The sequence below is a fragment of the Hetaerina americana genome, unplaced genomic scaffold (genome assembly GCF_022747635.1).
Source record: "Hetaerina americana unplaced genomic scaffold, ioHetAmer1.1.p SCAF_9, whole genome shotgun sequence".
In the NCBI taxonomy this organism is placed as follows: Eukaryota; Metazoa; Arthropoda; class Insecta; order Odonata; family Calopterygidae; genus Hetaerina; species Hetaerina americana.
Window position 1 is genome coordinate 48,831,932 of NW_027287538.1, and position 20,415 is coordinate 48,852,346.

General features: G+C 34.9%; 2 protein-coding genes across 2 annotated transcripts in view; one reads left to right on the forward strand and one right to left on the reverse strand.

Annotated features, from left to right (window-relative positions):
• Positions 1–128: 128 nt before the first annotated feature.
• On the reverse strand, positions 129–10,370 carry Arglu1 (Arginine and glutamate rich 1). Its single transcript, XM_071597594.1, has 5 exons — positions 10,159–10,370; positions 9,858–9,986; positions 4,393–4,618; positions 2,197–2,280; positions 129–1,324 (listed from the first exon to the last, which is right to left on the reverse strand). The coding sequence occupies exons 1-5, from the start codon at positions 10,296–10,298 to the stop codon at positions 1,157–1,159; spliced, it is 747 nt and encodes a 248-aa protein (XP_071453695.1). The 5' UTR covers positions 10,299–10,370; the 3' UTR covers positions 129–1,156.
• A 192-nt stretch (positions 10,371–10,562) lies between these two features.
• Positions 10,563–20,415, forward strand: part of LOC139699083 (NK-tumor recognition protein) — a 48,660-nt gene continuing 38,807 nt past the window's right edge. Inside the window, exons 1-5 of the mRNA XM_071598084.1 lie at positions 10,563–10,663; positions 11,140–11,344; positions 13,628–13,761; positions 13,847–13,923; positions 17,209–17,331. Of these exons, the coding sequence (XP_071454185.1) occupies positions 11,184–11,344; positions 13,628–13,761; positions 13,847–13,923; positions 17,209–17,331 (495 nt within the window). The 5' untranslated portion in view covers positions 10,563–10,663; positions 11,140–11,183. The remainder of the gene's footprint in view (positions 10,664–11,139; positions 11,345–13,627; positions 13,762–13,846; positions 13,924–17,208; positions 17,332–20,415) is intronic.

Here is a 20,415-nt window from a genome sequence, read left to right on the forward strand (position 1 = left end):
ATGAATACTTTTAGTGGAAACTAGAGCAAACATTTCCACCCAGTTCTGAGAGAAAAATAGGCTGCTTTACAATAAGCCAAAATGTTGGAGAAAAATCATTTCTTCAGTAAATAAACAGGGTATTTGGAATATTTTTATTTAAAAAAGCAACGTACAGAGCTTCTACCTAAATTCAAAGGATGGTACGAGGGAAATTTCTTCATATCACCCATGAATCATATTTCATGATATCTCACCTTGTACTAGAACAAAGTTTTGATCCTGTAATTGTTGGTGGTTGCACTGGTATTTCCAACATAAAGAAACAATCCTTGGTACTGAATTTTCATGATTGATATATCCTCCCCTATTCTGCGTTGATAATGTACAACAATATTCAATTACTGATAAAAAAGAGGAGTTGATAAGCAAGAAATCTATGCCTTCTGAAAATCGAAGGCATGTACCAAAGTTCAGCAAAGACAAAAAAGTTACTAGGCATTTTAAAGAAGTTCAGTCGAAGCCAAAACCATACACACACACGCAGACACACACACACACACACACACACACACAATCACACACAGGTATGGACTTGTGTCTTTGCCGGAAATATGGTTCCTATGTGCTCGAAATGCATTAGGGTTGTTTAAACGCAAAAAAAATTGATTTCTATTCATACATCAGTCAATCAATCAATGCTCAATTCCTTCAAGAGAATCAACAAAATACACTTTCTCACTAGCAACGTTCCTAGAAAATCCATTCACTCTTCTTGAAAAGGACCATAAACACACTGATTTGGCCAAGTTTGACTCTAGGGAACTTATTTATGACAATGAATTCACCTGACAGCATCCATTCCTAAACTGACCACCCCACCTGTTCTAAAGACCACAGAAACAGTGCAGGATAAAACAAGGGAAGGCATCCATGGAGCAGAACAACACCTGCCAACTTTTTTTACACAGCATTTTTCACTTTCCACCATTGGAAAATACATGTTGACTCCCCATGCCTTTTTCATCATCCTGATGACTGAAGTGGGCATTTCATGGAGGGCTGCTGGCCATGCTATAACATTCCACGTTGAGTTTAGCGTGAGCACAGTCCCAGGTGTCACCTGCCTGAGGGAAGGCAGACATAGGCCCCACTTGCCTGTTTGGGACAGTTTTTCTCATGATACCGCAGGCTTCAGAGTGAATGAAAGTTTTGGTCGGGAATTGTTTTTCCCCAGAATTTTCTTCTGTTCCTCTTTAACTCGCTTCTCTTGTTCCTTTCGAAGTCTCTGTCTTTCCTCTTCAATTTTACATTGGGCCTCAACCACTGCCAATCTATCCTCAGCCTGAAAGACAGAATGGAGATACTTTGATTAGCATTCCCAAGAGGTGAAGGAAATATGATGACATTTGCTTTAAACTGATTAATGGATCAGCTCCTCCTAGGAACCAATTAGGCAAAGATTTACTTTAGAAAAAACATTTATGTTTCTGGGTTGCACTACTTTATATTATCTGTACTATGGCTAGCAAAGGGAAGCCATGATAACTAGGGCATAGATTACCTTCATGCTTCATAAGGTTACTAGGACTTTAAATAAAATGGGCTAACCGAAAAGTTGAAATTCCATGTAACTTTTTGAGAAAAATGCTTTTAAAAACACAACATTATTATGAATGTACTTTTAAAAATATATTTATATAATTGGTGTTCTATTTTCATGGGCTGCTGTGCTTCTTGCTGTATTGATTTTTGACCATGCAACTCAAAAAATTACTTATATCTATGATATGGGATGCAGCATTGTTTGTTTCTGAATGATGAATCACTGAGGAGAGGTGTACATTGGAGAAAACAGGAAAGATGGGCGCTGAGAAGTAATGGAATGTTTGAAGAGTGCAAGGCAAAGGAAAATACTGGGTGAGGTGTAGACAGGAAAATATCAGGCATTTTGGATGTGAAAAGCATGTGGATCTGAAAACTGATATTATCATTCCTTGTAGTCTGCTGTTTAAGGTAGGTTTTGAATGAATGGAGTCTGAGCACCCTTACTATTCTTTGCATGCAAATTGAAATTTTATTGAAAATAGTTTCATTGACACCAGGTCAATTAACACTCTATCCACAGGACTAATGTGTCCTCCAATTAACTAATACAATTATATATTTTAATAACTTGGCATTTTGAGTAACATTACTTTTAAACACACTACTCACCAATTTTTTCTGAGCTTCTTCAACCTTGCGTTTATTTTCAGCCATGATCCTTTCCAATTCTGCTTCTTTCTTTCCCTCCTCTTCCTGTAAATAGATGACAAAAACAAAATGGTAGGTTACACAGCCTGATACTTCAGTTTTTCTTAATCATTATTGGCATACAATGAGCTAGAATTTAGGGAGTAATGAACAGATGTCGATCATAATCCAAGGGATGAAAGAAAACAAAAATAACTAGAGATAGCAGTTCTTGAAATGATATCCAATGCACTGACAATGGTGAGAAATCCCATTTTAATACTGTGACATGCATCAACATGAGCAGTGGCCATTCAAAGTCTATCTAAGATGAGCCTTACACTAGATGAGATTGTAGCTCCAATATAAGGGAATAATAACAACAATAAAAAACAAGTACAGTGAGTACAACAACAAGTATTTTTCTGCACATTCAAATGTCTTCATCGCCAATATTTTGAGAAAGGATAAATTGAGCTTCTTATGGCCTCTTTTAAGACTGACTATATTAAATAATATTTCCTTAAGCCATAAAGGGGTTTTTACACCACTATAAAAGTAAAAAAGGAGGGGAACATTAAGATCGATGTGGTGATTTGTGTGGAAAGTAAATCTCTTGCCAGTGATCAGACACGCATTCAAAATATAACGTTCACATTTACACAGGGGGTATTTCCCGATAAGGTTTACGAGGATATTAATCCTATTGCCAACGGCCGTAATTGGGAACTTACAAATAAATACACACACAGTCACACTGGTTAGCCCTAGAAGTGGTTTACAGGGAAGCTTTTCCCTCAACAGGGACCGGCTCTGAGCTACCTTAACCACTTATGCGATAACTAGGAAGAGGCTGAATAGGTTTGTGAAGAAATGAATCCACACGCCAGGGACCTAATTCAGGGGAATAACACACACACGCACTCTCTGTTATTACAGAAAAGCAATACCAACACTAGGGAATATAAATAGGACAAAATATGGAATGGGGCTGTTAAAACAAAAAATGGTACAGAATTAAACCTTTCAGTCACAAGAAAAAAACAAATGGAAAAAAAAGGAGGAGGGCAAAATATCATGTTAAAACTAAGGAAACTTTTTTTTTTCCCTTTTTACTCTTCACAACATTATTTCCTTAGTTCTTAAGTTATAGTTAACACGTAATTGCTAAAGGTAGCCCAGAGCCAATCTCTGGGAAGGGAAAAACTTCCCCGCAAAACACTTCGGGCTAATCAGTGTGACTGTGTGTATTTGTAAGTTCCTGAATACAGACCCTAGCAATTGGATTAATTTCCTTGTAAATCTATTCAGGAAATACCCCCTGTGTAAATGCGAAGGTCTTGATATTTTAAATGCCTCTGATCACAGGCGAGGGATTAATTTTCCCCATAAATCACCATACCAATCTCAATATACCCCTCCTCTATCACCTTTACAATGGCATAAAAAACCCTTAAGGAAATATTTTTAATATAGTCAGACCAATATTTTTGATTTCTCTTCTATATTTTGACTAACAGATAATGCAAGAAAACTTGGATGAGTGCAGGTAAACTCCCCTTGATTCATCCAACTCTGGGATCTTCTCTATGATAGCTAGGTCAGTAATGTGTCAACCAGTTGCATATTTTAGAGGAAGGGAGCACACAGTCTAAGAGCAGGTGTCCTTAGACTGTGGAAATTTCAGCTATGTAAAGGTAAATTTAAAACTGGCTTGAAATACAAAAGTGTGAGTGTTTTGGTAGGCCAACCTATCTATAATTAAGGAGTCCTATCAACCATTGTTTCAAATTAATAAGAGGCAAATGTGCAGACATCAAACTGCTCAGGGCCTAGATATACAGAGAAATGAATGTCGTAAAGCAGTAAAGTCACACAAAGAAATATAATTCACCTGGGGTTAGTACCATCCACGGCTAAGAATTCTTCCTGAGTAATGCTAGGAAACTAATTTTCCTCAACATGGAAGAAGACAAAGTATGGGAAATGGTCAGTCAATCAACAATTTCTTGACTTGCACCTTAAAATTAAAGTGCTAGCACACATATGAGAGGAACTTGATGACTTTGGTACTCATCTTTGAAGATGATGGAGGCGTTAACCTTAGAAATTGTGTGCGATAACAAAACTTTTAGCAGAGGAAATGAGAATTCTTCCTCGGAAAACCTGAAACCATACCTTTCTTCTCTTCTCTTCCTCCAGCTGCTGTGCCCTCCTCCGCTCCATTTCCTCCATCATCTGCTTCTCCATTATCTTCTTGGCTTCCTCTACCCTCCTCAGCACCTCAGCCTCTATCTCCTCTTTCCGCCTCTCCAGCTCTTCCTCCACTCGCCTCCTCACCAGCTCCTCGATTCGCTTAGCAGTCTCCTCCTCTACCGTCCGCTGCTCCAACTCCCTCTGACGCCTGGGGAGAAACAGTCACAGGAGTTATACCAGGGTGATCAGCAATTAATTGCATGATTCCAGGTTACAGGTTTTTTAGGATAAAAAAATTTTGTTTTTCAAGGTCTTGCGCCGTCATGCCAACTCATTCATCTCCCAACAGATACTGTTTAATAAAAATGGGCAAATATTGCAGCATTTTCTCCTGTGCCATTGATATTCATGGGTAAATAAAAAATTGATATAAAAAGTTTTTAAAAAATTTGAAGGTACACCAAAAATAAAAATCCTGTTTGCCATAGATGGAATACCCAACTAGGAGTTTTTGGAGTCCTACATTGAAGCTTTTGGCTTTTTTTTAAGAATCTAAATGAATGCTATTTCATGACAACTTTGCAAGATTTTAAGTGCAATTTTCAGCAAAGAATTGTTGGCCAAACTACACGCAAGCACAAATACTTTTGAGGGATTGAAACTTCAGCTCCGAAAATTCACACTGCCATATTACTACCATTAATATGGAATCATGATCCTCTTAAGTGATGGAAAATGAAAATCGCCCTACAAAATGAAAAAGTTTGACCATGACAAAAATCTAGGATTCCTCAGAATTAAAAAACCAGTACTATACCAAGTAGATACAAGTAGATACAGTAAATGTTTAAGGGATGGTTCAAGATGCTGTCATAATGTTCAAAGTTAGGTTTAACAAAAAGAAATAGGATTTTTCCTTTACTCTTTCATGACTACATCTTCTAGGTCTGTTTCACAAGAAAGAATGGTGACAACATGCAAAATTTTTTTGTGGTGTACAAAATATGGGCTAACACTTAAAAATTTGATGTAGGACTCCTTAAGTAGAAGGGTTTCTTATATACCATAAATTGTCAATCATTTACATATAATTCTTGCGGAAATTACTTTCTTAGACTTTTTGGAGCAATGTTAATCAATCGCCAAGTGAAATAAAATGTAACTCATGTTAGAGAACAGCTGTGGTTTTAAGTAAATAAAAAATACACATGGCTGAAAAAACAGAGACATAACTTTTTGATCAGTTCAGATGACTCGTCAAATCATCATTTTAAAAAGTGATTAACATATCCAAGAAATATTTTTCTAGAAAAACAAATTTGAATGAACCAACATAAATAAAATAAAGAAAAAAATTAAGTCATGAATTAAACCCAGGAAATTAATAAATTTAATATTTAAAAAAATTGAGTTCATTTAAATGGGGTAAATGAAACTTTCGAAAAAATTTGATAAATATGGAAAAAAAGAGAGGCCTTCTGTAAGGAGGATGAACTGCTAATGACTACTTTACAACCATTAAAACTTATTATTTCTTGTTAACTAATAGTAACTTAGGCATAACTCTGTAATATGCTTTTGAATGGATACCATTTGCAGAATAATTATTTATTGGCTGTTAAATAATCCGGATACATTCAGTAACTAAACATTAACCTCATGGGTTAATCCTTTTTTTTTTTACCCTTATGCAATTTTTGTCTCTGAGTTTTTCAAGTTTTATTACTTCCAAAGATTATTTGTTACTATTGGTTTCCTATGCCATAGTTTTTTTTGCGGCTTATATAAATCAGGTCTTCCCTTCTTGTCATTATTCCCTAATTTTTTCCAGCATTGTTGATATTTACTGGTTATTTACCATCTCCGTCCATTTTTAGTCCACCATAGGGAATCGTTATTCTTGGTTTTCTTCAATCTGCCTTTGTACCATTCAGTATCCAACAATTTACACTGATCTAATGAAATCTTTCCGCCAATTGTCTCCCTCATTAATTCTATGAATTAGTCAATAAAAACTCGCCCAAGCTTTCATAAATCCTCAAGTAGCTCCACAAGAATCTTTTCTAACACCACGGCGTTATTTGATTTCTTTTCCCTTAATGCCCTTCTTATTCTGCCATAAAGTAAGCCTTGACCTAAGCTACCCTTATCTATGACATATTCTTTATGTCTAAGCATACTAGCGTTATGTCGCTGCCATATAGTTTCTCTATGTAATCTCTCCCTTCCATGAATTTTTCCTGGTACAATTAATTATTTTCCTGATTTATCTTCGATTGTTAGCATGAATTTTCCCTTCTTACTTTCTCCTTCTCTTAGAGTGGACTGATTTCATACTTCCTTTGTTAACTTTACATATCTGTGAACTGCACCTTTCACTATACTTCTTACACCCTATTAGTTTACCTACCTCAGCTTACTATGAAACTCTACTATATACTGTTTTCAACTTAACTCTTGAGTTCACATTCTTCCGTTTCCTTCCCTCATCTAAATTTCTATTCTTCCTCCATAATACTTGGTTTCCTTATTCTTTTCAACTTTACTATTGCCATAGTTTAGTTCCAAGAGCCAATGTTATTTTATGGTTTTCCGTTTGTGATTGAAACCATGGTCATGACCTCTCCCTCTCAACTAGCTACATAATCAGAAATTTCCAAGAAAGTTGTGCACATTCCTTTCTAGAGTGTAGAGTAGCATATTGTGCTGGGTAGTTCCAATAAAAGCGTGGAAAAGACATATTTTTTAATTATGGATGCAACAGTAATGTTGAAAAATCTATGCTTCTGAAAAATCAGGGCTTTCACAAATCCAGGTTTATGAAACCTGGATTTGGGTTTTATCCCAATCTTCACCATATTGAGTCTTTTAATATGTCTCGCCATCACAGGCTTCACCCTTGATTGTTAAACTTTTCCACAGTACAAAGTTCCCTCTTCCAAATTACTATTCATATATCCTGTGTGATTTATCCAACTCTTCTTGAGGTTATTTTCATTTAACATACAGCAAAGATGATTAATACTATTCATTGCATCTAATCATACATATTCATATCCCTTACTGAACTGTAAACTTGTAGTGAGTGCACATTTGAACCTCCGATCTTTATTCATTGATTCCATTTAACAGATGTGATTTCTTGAACTGTCCTCACCTGGATATCAAAATGAGGGACTTAATCATCTTCAGATTAAATCTGACAAGCCAGTCACATTGCCCTTGATGATGGTCATTTAAAAAAGAGCGATCATAAAATTTCTAATAATAAATAACAGAGCAATCAGAAATGCAAAATTGTATGTTATATTGGTAGTTTAATATGAAATGTATTGTGGTACAAATTTTATCAATTTGACTTCAGTATTGCCTTCTAACTGCAAGTTGAAACATCTTCAGTTCATCTACACCTGAGTACATGCTTTTTATAGACGTGTTTCTTCACACTGTTAAACAGGAAAAACCATATGGGGGCTATCTTTGGACTACAGGGAGGATGAGGAGAAAACATCACATTCATTTTTCTTAGATATTCAGCAACAAAATTTGTGGGGTGTGGACATGTATTATCATGATACAGCCTCAAGCCTGTGCTCCTCAAGGTGGCCTTATGCAATTGATATGGCCTTGGAGAACCAGAAGTAAATCCCTCTAGTATGCTCCATTATATTGTGTGTTGGTATGACATTTTGAGACACCGTTCCCTAAATATTAGAAAACCATATTATATGACAGCAACTTTCCCAGCAGAAGTCACCACTTTGGCTTTTCTTGATCTCAGGATCAAGATCTCCCTTGGTAGATAAATATTTATATTCTTAAACACGCTATTACTGCTCCTACTTACTGTTTTTTTTCTGGTGACTATACAGTTGTAATCAAACTCTTAATTGCAATGAATTGTGTTTGTCTGCAATATTTGCAATCAATGTAACACATTCAATTGATATCTTTTAGGAACCAATAAACAATACCATTACCTAACTACCCCCCATCTTCAAGTAAACATTAACTTTAAAACTGTAAACAAATTCTCAAGCATATGTCCAGTTGCTTGGGCATGGAGTATGTCAGAACCCAGCATACAAATACAAGTCTCATGTACAATTGTTTTGTTACCAACATGTGGGTGGCATACAAAGAAATTTTAAAGATTTCATATGGCGTTTAAAATTCTATAAACTGTAGCCTAGCTGTGTTATTGGGAAGAACATACTACATGAGCCTCCAGTAGTATTAAATTTGACTTTTGACATGCTAAACCACCTTCTAGATTTGAATAAAAGGAATGAAAAGACTCAACAAGCCTCCTGCAGTATCACATGGGCATTGGCTGACGCAAAAGCAAAATTTCAATGCATTGTATTGCTCAGAGTATTACCTCCATAGTTGCTGATGGCGATCTGATTACGTTTCAACTTGCATAAGGAGCCACCTAAGCAACACTGGAGTCAAATCAATGAAACCTGTACCACTTATACATCACACATTATGCTAACAATATAACATCCCTCACCTAGCCCAGTAGGTGTGATTGCACCCCTTGCCACACACATTTTGGGTGGATTGTAGGATGTATTCGTAGATGCAGAAGTTAATGCCATTGCGATTATATATTTGCAAATACAATTTACCGAACATGCAACAAATATGCTTAAATGAATGCCATGGGAAAAATGTAACATGGCATAATTAACACAACTTTTGGCATAGCACCCTATCAAGAGAATGAAAATTATGTTACATTATTGTGATTTCCCTAGACGGCTTTGATGGTTACTACAGATTCCACATAGGGATAGGATAGGGTAGGGAGATATAACGAGGCAAAATTATCGGATTTGAATCGAAGATATGATTTAAAGGAATGAGAAAACAATTTTTGATAAGTGCCAAGTCGATGCATTTCTTCACCACCTTGTAAGTCATCACTTAAAAATTGAAGTGCAATAAACTGCATTAATTAGTGGCATGACAAGCATCATTCGAAATGAGTGGGTCAATTAGTGGATCCAAGGACTGAGAGATGAGTATGTTGTTCACGTTCAAGTTTGATGGAGTATACCTAAAACAAGAGACAAAAAGGCGTTGGAAGTTCAGATGCCTAAGCCTCTCTTAAATGCAATTTGATAGCTTCCTACTTACTTCATTTAAAAAAACTTTGAAACATAAAAACAATATGTGTCAACATCTTAACTCATCAATGAAATAAATCTCAATCACAGCCAATTGTCGAGAAAGCGATAAGGATTTTTGCCGAAGGTCCAGAAATAGAAGAATGCATTCAACTAATGCTTTTGGTGAAAGGATTTTGAAGAGATAATTACCTTTTCTGAGAACCTTATTATCTTATCAGACGTTGCAAAAAAGAAATTCACATTAAACTTTTTAACAGGATAAATTTCGGCAGTGTGAGATGGGTGCCGACTCCGTCCCTTCACCAATACCTTTGTCTCTCCATTTCAGCCAGCCTTTCCACCTCATCCATTTTCCTATCCCGAGATCTTCTGCTTCTGCCACTGCGAACGTCATCCGATACTGAACTACTACTGGAGGATTCTGAAAGTGATCGTTTCCTGCAAAGTATTTCGGAGAAACGTGTCATGCCATTGAAGTGGATAAATTACAAACAAGAGGTCGACGACATGACGGCAGAGATTTACGGTAAACTGGTGACACCAAACGTTAAGACATCCCAATAATTAAACATATATTTTGGCATTACTTTGGCTACAGAGGTAAACTAACCTAGATTTAGCACTTCTTTCTCTGGATTTCTCCCTATGTTTATTGTGGGCGCTCCTCTCACGAGATTTCGACCTTTTTCTAGAATGCTTGCTTTTATGATGCCGGCGAGGAGTTCTACTTCTACTTCTTGACCTCCCCATTATTTTAGGCGAATACAATTACTCAGATCCAAGTTTATTTTTACTTGGATTCTTTAACAAATCGAGATGATGCCTTCGTTGCCGAACATACAGCGCCAAAATCTGAAGTGTGTCAATGATATTAACTACAATTTCGACTGATTTCCATAAAATGACTTTGGTTTGATTTCAGCGATCATAAAATGCACTTATGTCCAAATCCGTTGTTTAAATACAATTCAAAGTAAGAGGATTACTTTTTTCATTTCTGATCCATACCAATTGGTTCAAATGTCTCCAATCTTAATCGATTCTTTGGCAACAATTGCTTCGACTTTATATCGTTTATAGATGTTTCGAGTGTCAGATAAGGTGGATTCAGAAAGGTACGTACGGAATTCATTGAGTTCAAATATCTGTATCTATCTGTAGTTTCTGTCATGCTACATGGAAACACAAATAAATGTGATTTTCTCCGGTATCCTGTTAAGCGTAATAATTGCAAATGCCTTGATAATTTATCTTTTCCATACACGTTGAATTTTACATTTCTGGAGTAACGCCATTTTGTTTTAAGTGCTGGATATCCATTGATACCTTCGGTGTAATTTTTTCATTATGTAAAATTTACAGTTCCTTGATAAATACATTTGAATATGTTGTTCGTAATAAGTCAAATTTTAATTGTTGAAAGACTCTTATGTTGTGTTTTAAGTTCTATGAAATACCGGCATCCATCTTGAGTGCATGTAATTGAAATTTTCCCGAAGAGGTTTTTTTAACTGGGTGATATTTTTTTTGCTTTCGAATGAAATTTAAGCGATGAAATTTTCAAAGACTAAATTTAAACATCTAATTATAGGTAGATAACTTCTGATTTCTGGTCGGAGCGATAAAAAGGATACCATGGAGCCAACCATGGATCCTAAGTTAATAGCTCAAAGTCTCAACTTCCACGGACAGCAGCTACAAAAAATTTGGGATGGCGAGAGGGAGGGAGAGCTGGTGAAGCTTGATATTACCGATCTTGACTTTGCTGTCTATCAAGAGCGGCAGAAACAGCTAAGGTTAGCCAATTATTTAAAATATTTTCGACGCTGAAAGTGATAACATTTGCAGTTGCATTTCACTGATTTCTCTGTCATTATTGGCATAATGTAAGCATGCACACTTCTAAGGTTTTTTTTATAGTGCTGTAATTATTTTTTTGAGTATATTATGATTCTTTAGAAGGTTATTCAAATTATTTTAGAGATTTGGCCTGTGGAATTCAATTTATGCAATTGTGTTGTGAGCTTAACACATAAATCAGAACTGTGTAAGGTGTTTGGTTGTGCATGATTCATTATCTGTTAATGCACAGCCAAAATATGATTGGATATCAATCATGGTATCTACTGATAATTAAGGTAAGCAATTTAAATAATTATTGTCACAATGATTATTTTAATTATTCAACGCATTTTTGCAGGTTATTAAATATGACACTAATCGTGATATGCAGAATTACATATCAGTTACTTGTTTGTAGCCTTTGGGATGTAATTCCAAGTGAAAAATATTCTCCTAGAATAGGAGGGATATTATCCGTATTTTTGGTCTTGCAATTACTTTTACCAACTTGATAATTTGTGCATACTATTGTGACCAAAAGTAAATGCGAGCTGTGTATGTATTTAAAATTCAGTTCGACGAGATGGTTTGATTTAACAGAAATCATTTGGAAAAATCTTGGTGAGTAATTTCTAAGGTAGTATGTATGTGATTAAATCATTTCAGTGAACAGCCACATTTTGGATTGTTCCCATTTAAAAATGTGAACATGTCGGAATTTAGGTTATAACGTGACTGTTGGATAGATTCAACTTCCTGGACAAGTAGCATGCTGCTGATTTTATATAGTTCCAAGAAGTTTCCCAATTTTCTTGCTTGCTAATGTATAGAAGGCGGTTCTCGGCCAGTTTCTTGATTGGGTAGGATAACTAAATTTTTCTCTTTGAAGAGTTGGCAGACATAATGGGTTGCATGCTCTCGTCTATGAAAATAAACCAATTTTTACTGTGGTTTGCTAGTTTTTTTTTACTGTCAAAGTCATGAATTCCGGAGATTGGGTTTTTGTGGAGTTGCCCGAGTGGGTTTTTGCTTCCTTGTTGATTTTTTTCATCCCAAAATTAAAATATATCATTAGTTGGGCGATGACTGTGGATAGTATATTAATTATATATATTTGAAAGGAATACTGGGCTTTATTTTTTCTGTAATGTCAATAATGAATTGGACAGAAAATCTTATTATCAATTGGCAGATATATATATTTTGGGATGTTCATGGCTAATGTGCTCTAAATTCTTGTTGGATTTAAAAATAAATGTCTAGCTTCTAGATGGGGGCATAAAAGATTGAAATATATGTTATATTAGGAGTATAACTTGTTCTCATTGATCATGTGTTGCAAATTTTAACATGTCAGCAATGCTGTCTGAAAATGTTACTCCTTTGTAGAATCAGAATCATCAATGTAAATTTTTCCCCACGCCTTGCATTCAGTAGAAAATTGCTTGAGGGATGCTGTGTAGCTTGGAAAGTGCTAATTTCAGGATTGTTCAGGCAAATTTTGTGGTTAAGAAGTTAATTTGTGAGACTGCATAGTTTGATGCTCTTCACTATACATAACCTTAAAACATCTAAAATGAAGGTGAGTGATAAAATGGCCCTCATAGATATGATATTTCATGAAAATTGGTGGCAATTTTTCGAACTTGGATTCTTTGGAATATTTTACTCTGTTCATCTGTGCAACATCAAAAACCTATTGCATATTGCCTAGTGTGCATCATTTTGATGCTTAATTTGTACATAATCACTTTCCTTCTTCAATAAATTCCAAATGCTTGACTTTTGCTAACACCTGGGCTATACATGCTTGTCATTGATCAAAAGTAATTTAAATACAAGGTAGAATAATTTTAATGAAATTAACTGGATGGCAGTTTCAATGTATTAGATCTTTTCATTACATTGACACTTTATTAAACATTTGCAAAGAATTCACAGACTCCAGCCATAATACAGTTGAAAATAACCTGGAAAGTTTTGTTTTATGTGATTGTTATTGACTTCAAGGCTTGTTTGAGAGAAAGTGGACTGTTGAGATTGTATATTATTTCAGCTTTTTTTGGAATCTTACTAAGCAGTGATGTAAGGTCTGTTTTTAATAAACAATTTTAATTGCTCATTTGATTGTGCAAAGGTTAAGATATGAAGTGATGTTGCAGCTAAGCAATGTCATTATAATACATATTTAAAATTCAGTTTCATTTTTGTCTCTGCTAATCTTTGATTATCTTTAGTTTCCAAGACAGAACCAAGCGTTTGAAGCTACAGCAGTTTTTGGTGAAGAAAGCCAATGTTTTGTTTGATTCTTCTTGTGTGGATGCCCACCAATGGGGTGGTCAAGCTCCAAGTGCAGGGACTGGAGAAGAAGGTATAGTTTGGCAATCTTTGAGTAATAATTTTTACAGTTTGAAATGCATTTCAATGGCTTCAATGAAGGTCCTCTTTCATTTCAGATTACTATGCCATCATGCCTCCATATGAAACATTTTTGCGTGTTGATAAGGCTACAAGAACAAGGCATTTCTACCAGGTTAGTAGGGTAGTTAATCTCATGGTGTGATGATGTGTTGAGTTAGTTGCTATTCCTTGAAATTTATGATTGTCGTTGGTCTCTTGAAGCGCAGGTTATATTTAATCATCTTGCAAAAACAGGAATTTTTTGTGCATAGTACTTAGTAAAAGTGAGGATTGAATGTAGTGTTTCAGAAAGAAGTCTTCTATCTTGGGTTTAATGTGTCTAAAGGGTGAACTGTTTCAGTGGTTGAAATGGATCATTTTTTCATGTGCTCCAGTGTAATTTCATGCCTTACATTAAAGAAATATTGTATTCACATGTAATGCTTCTAATGGGCAACTGGTATTTTGATAAAATGCATATCTTCTGGTTGTGCATTTATTTAGTTTTTTCATTAGTACTGTTATGATAATTGGATGCCTACTGTTTAAGAAAGGTTTTTGATGGACTCAGGGAATAAACACTACCCTTCTTGTAAATCCAGCGTAATCTTTTCCTTCCATTTTAATGCTTACTCCACATTATTAAACTTGAAAATGGAAATGATATAAAACATATGGTAGAAATATTTGTATTTTAATCTCTGCAATATATTGTTAACATAAAATGAGAATCGATATCAATGATCATTTTATACAAACAATATGATAATGGCTGTCAGTAACTTGTTTACAATCTCATTCATTGATGTTTAGTAAAAATCATTTGCAGCTTTTATTTGCCTATTAAAAGAAATTCCCACCCGATCTCTCCCACACCCATCCTCCAATCATCATTCTAGGTTCATCAACTGATGCCTTGTATTCCTTTACCCACTTTGCTCTCATGCATTTGACATTAAATTTAATTAGCATTAAAGTATAATTAAATGCACTGCCAATACAATTACCTATTGATGACACTGAATGTGTGCCTAACCATATGACTGGAGTGAAATCTTCCCTTGTCCACAAGCATCTTTTGAGTCTGCCTCTATCATGGCGTTTAAACCAGGCTATTTTAGCCAGTTGCAAAACTTAATTTTTCTCTGATAATTTTTGTTGTTACTTAGTCATGGCTACCGCCAAACAATCGCATGTTTTCTACCTGAAATGTCTGCATTAGTTTCCTCTAGTTGACCGTATGCATGGTCTAATTGTTTGTCAATATGATTACTTGTGAGCATATAAACATGAATGAGAATTTAAGTATGTTCATGTTTGCATATCTATTGATAATAATCTTATCACTTGACTGTTCTGTGCTCACTATCCTTCTTCCTTTCCTTTTGCTTAATACTGCTGCTACCTAATGCTGTATATATGCTGTATCATCTCTCTACTTAGTAAATACCCCTGCAGTTCTATCTCATCTCACAGCCTTAGCACAATTCTCCCTCTTCATCTCCTGCTTAATTTTTTTTATACCTTACCTAGTTGATCATTTTAACATTTCAAGCTCTTGTTGAAACAGTTTTGGTTCTTATAAATGTCATCTTTGATTCAATTCAGCTGCAAGGATTTCATGTGATTACTTATACAGCCTTGCCTCTACTCTTGGTGGAAACTTTATCTGGTACAGTTGGATGAGGCAAATAGATACAGGGATTAATTTGTTCATTTGTATCATAACTTTGTGATATAACTAACCGAGGTGGTTTCCTGATGCTTTTCTTAATAGTGCTTTAAACATGATACCATCAGTTTGTGGTCATCTTATTGAGGTCAAGTGTCTTCAGACATGGGGGGCCCTACTAGGAGTAGTTGGTTAATCATAGGCCCTACCAGCTCTCCTAGCTGATATATTTTTGCTTGGTTTAAGATTAAGATGTGTGATTGTAATCAAAGTACAATTAATTCCCTTTGATGGTAGGTGAACCAATCGAGAGTTGCTTTTTCCCATGTTGAACCACCTCTATTTTCTTAAAAATTTTGTTGTTGCTATGGTTACTTGTCACTATGGTGAGTTGTTAGTATTGGGTTGCCTTGACAACAAGGATGACTTTGTTAGATGCTATTGAGCCAGGATCAATAATCTTGATTTTATGTGATTTGAATTCTGGTTTTTATTGAGGGACTAAGTTTTAATGCAAAAGAATTGTTGCCCAAATGAAATTAGTAATCTTGGGATTAAAAGTGTTCAACGTTGTACTTAATAAATCAGACTGGGGAGTGATTTCTCTTACATTTGAAGGTCAGTTAACTTGTTTGAATGGTATTGGTGGTATTTGTAATTTGGTATAGCTGTAACCTAAAACAAATATTGTTCCTAATTAATAATTGTAGTTAGTTCCGTTATTTATGTAAAATAGAATACTGTATATCTTTAGAAGAATAATCTAAGGTTAGATGAAGGATATTGTTGTTTAAGAGAAGAGACATTTTTGTGATATTTCCTGTTCATGATTAGTTTCAAATACTTAGTCTTCTTCTCTGATAGATAGATGGATTTATTCACCTTAGAACGATACATAATTGTATGGGCTTCGTTAAAATTAAATTACATTTATAGGTGCATTAACATTTATACAAATTCGTAGGAATAATAATGTACATGAAATATATGAGTATTAAAGATTTAAAAAACAGAATTCCCTACATTGGTTCTTTCTATGTACTCCTAGATGCTATGAAAAACATTATTTGCAAAGAAAGTTTTCAACATTTTTTTGACTTTATTTTCTTGGGAGAGAATTCGTTTTAACTCTTCAGGAAGTCGATTAAACAGCAGTCTTCCCAAAACCTCTGGGGTTTTTTGTAGTACTGCTACCCTGCAAGGGCCATTATGAAGATTATCCTTACCCCTGGTGTTGAACTTGTGAACATCCCTATTTCTGACCAGTGAAGGGGTTTTGGTGCAGGCATATAAAATCACATTATGCATATAGATACAGGGAATGGTAATGATTTTGTGACATTTGAAGTACTCCCTGCAGGATTTTCTTGCATTTAGTTTAAATATAACCCTTAATGCCCGTTTTTGAAATGTGAGTATTATATTGGATGTTTCCATGTGCTGAGCTCCCCCAGCAGAGGATACCATATCAAGCTATGGATTCAAATATATCTTGGTACACTGGGATTAATATTTCTGTGTTACTATAGTTGGCAAGATTTTTTAAAAGGAATAGGGCTGAAAATAATTTTTTACTGCATTTTTCTGTTTGAACCTCAAGCTTTACTTGATTAGTCAAATGCAATAAAGGTTCATTTATAGACTTGCCAACAAGGCATCTTGCTATCAGTGTATTACTTTTAAACCCATTACACTGTATAATTATGTATTCTATATTTTTTTAATTCCCATTCCTTATATTTTTAGTTTTTGCAGAGAGGAGATACCATTATTGCTACTATAACGAATAAACAGGTGTCAGGATTCCTTCTGAAGGTGCTTTATGTGGAAGGAGATAACCCTCGTTACTCTGCTGATTTATCAATCAAGGTGATTAATGTTACCATTATTCTTAATTGGAATATTAATATTGGCATCAATGAACTGTGTGAATAATACAGGTAATATGGCTGGTTGTAAAGTATTTCCTTCAGGCTTAACTTCGTAAAATACACATATTGTTAGACATTAAAGTTCTATGCAGTTCTGCAGAAGTTGTTCCTTGTTTCCTTTTCATCAATTAATATTACCCCATTTCATTGAAATAGTTATTCTATTAATTCCAGAAATTTTATCTTTGCAAAATTACTGCTAGTGCATAATTGCTGTTTCTCTTATCTTTTTAAAATACATAAAAACCAAAGAGTGAATAGTTAAATGAGTGTAATTTTGTCAATTACGGGCTTTAATAGTTTTGTTATTATACCTTTTATTCTACATATGTCACAGTATTTTATGGTGCTGAAAACTCAAGTATTATGATCATTTAATGACATTTATATATGCATTGATTGGGGAAAACTATAAATTTTGACTAGAGTCTGAGAAGAAGTACATCCTTATGCCCAGCTTGATTATTGGGTCTTGTCTGCCTGCACCCGTTTTCTAACTATTCCCCTTAAAAAGCAGATAACCATCAGAGAACAGAACAAAGAATTAGTTTTAGTGGATTGTTCCATCTAAGAGAAGACCTTTCAAGGGTCATCTATATGATTCCCCGCAAGCCATGGAAAGGGTGTCTGGTGGAGGTTACTAGGGCTATGCGAGTATACCATATAATAGAATGCAACTAAATTAAAAACCAACAAAAAACATGCTATTGGATACCTATACGGATGTATATATTCATGCAAAACCTATTTTAACTGACACACATGTAAATACATATTTGCAGACATTCTTTTTAGCATAATAACTGCAATTACTTATATAATTAATCTTTTCCGTGCGCATTAAATTTTACATATTTGGGGTAACATCACATTTTGTGCTACATATCCATTCATGCTTAAGGTGCATTTTTTTTATTATGTTAAGTCAACAGTCATGTATACATTTCTTTATGTTGTTCATAATAGTTCATAATTGCAATTAGTTGAAAGACTTTTATGTTGGGTTATGAGTTCTGTCAAATACCGACATCCATCTTGAGTGCATGTAATTGAAATTTTCCTGAAGAGATCTTTTACTTGACATTTATTTGCTTCAATAATATTCGTTTTTGATTTTATTTTCAGAAACCAAATTTAAACAACTAATTATAGGTAGATAACTTATTATTTCTTGTTAGAGTGATGAAAAGCATGCCTAGAATCCTAAGTGTATAGTTAAAAGTCTCTTACTTCCATGGGTAGCAGATTCAAGTAATGACCTTTAAAGGGTCAACTACACGGTACGCCATTAGCAGTCTTAAGGGCCTGTGGCGAGGGCTGGGATACTGTGCACAAAGTAGAATGTAACTACATTCAAAACAACAAAAGACATGCTAATGCATACTTACACAGACTAATACTATATTCATTCAAAATTCATTTTAACTTACATACATGCAAATATAATGCAAACCACTCTAATATACATGGTCTTTCTCAAATACAAGTAGAATAAGCTCAGGAAAAATTTATTGCAGTTTGAAGTAGAGTAAAATTCTTTAAAATTGCACCCTTGTGCACCGACACGCTGATGCCAGGGTATTGGTGCGCAACTCGTTTCCCTGGGATACCAGCTAGGAGAGGGCATTGCTTCACAGTGAACCTACATCTTAGGTACTGCCTTGTTTGATGCAGGCTCCGTCACAAACATAAGTAGAATAAATTGGGGCAAAATATTTTATTGCAGATGGAAGTACAATTTAGTATAATTCTTCAAAATGGCACCCTTCTGCATTGACTTACACATGCCAGTAACTCTTGTCGGCCGAGAGCTCTCTGCTGCCCCTTCATGTACCACATACTAATCAAAATGTCCTTACTTCTCGGTTAATGATGAAATAATGGGATTTTAGTTTTAATCATATTATCTTCCATCAGACATGGCAAATTCATAGACCAACACAAATGAGTTCAAGTACATGATGATTTGCCTAATTCCTAAAATATACAAGGATACAGTCTATCAGTAAGTTAATGAACAAATTGTGTGCTTATTTCATTGTTTCATTAGCTGCTGATTTGTTACAACATGTATAGACTTAACACATTAAATGGAAATCTTACACAGAGCTTGCAAAATAAAACAATAAGGTGAGGTCCGCATCATTACTTGGTAGTAAAGCTAAAATTTTTGCCTCTAAATTTTATGTGAAAAAGTAAAAGTGTAGTATCTGCAAATATTAAAACTTAATTTTTTTTTAAAAATAATATCTCACAATGCCACTCTCACTTGCCCCTAACTGCCTTGTAAAGATTTCAACTTATTTATTACACATTTTTTATAATAATCCAGTTGCATATAATATTAGGGTATACGAGGAGATACCCAAAAATAACCAAATTATTTTTTTTGGGTTATGTATTTGATTTTTTTATCTAACATACAAATCTTCTTCTAAGTACTCTCCATTACACATAATACATTTGTCCAATCTTAGATTCCATTCCTGGGAAAATTTTTCAAACTCAACCGTTTGATGCGCGACAGCTCCTGCCTCGTTTATTCTTCATTACTTCCACATCATCAAAGCATTATCCTTTCCTGTCCTTCATTCAAGAAAATAAGAAGAAATTGCACAGAGTGAGTTCAGGTGTGGGGGTTTGGGTCGAAGGAGTCGTGTTGTTTTTGGGTAAAAACTGGGTCACTGAAATGCCTGCATGAGCCAGTGGATTGTTGTGGTAGAAAAAACAGTCCTTTGACTCACACAAATTGGACCTTTTTCGTCACGCACACTGTTGCGCAATCTTTTTAAAACCGCCATATAAAAAGCCAGATTAACAGTGTGAACTGTTGGGACGAATTCAGATTACACAATCTCTCTCACGTCAAAAGACAAATGAGCTTCGTCTTGAGGTTTGATTTCAGTTGATGAGCTTTTTTTGGGTGAACCAACAATGAAGTTTTCCACCGGCTTGAATATTGTTTGGATTCAGTGTCGTAATCATAGAATAATGAGGTGTCACCAGTAATGACCTTGGAAAA

Bases quoted from the DNA above. Each gene is read 5' to 3' on its own strand.
- Arglu1 (XM_071597594.1), bottom strand. From the start codon at position 10,298: ATGGGGAGGTCAAGAAGTAGAAGTAGAACTCCTCGCCGGCATCATAAA. The intron at 9,987-10,158 runs GTTAGTTTACCT...AATACTTTGCAG, and splicing joins GAAAGAAGTGCTAAATCTAG to GAAACGATCACTTTCAGAAT. The intron at 4,619-9,857 runs GTATTGGTGAAG...GTTTCTCCCCAG, and splicing joins GCTGAAATGGAGAGACAAAG to GCGTCAGAGGGAGTTGGAGC.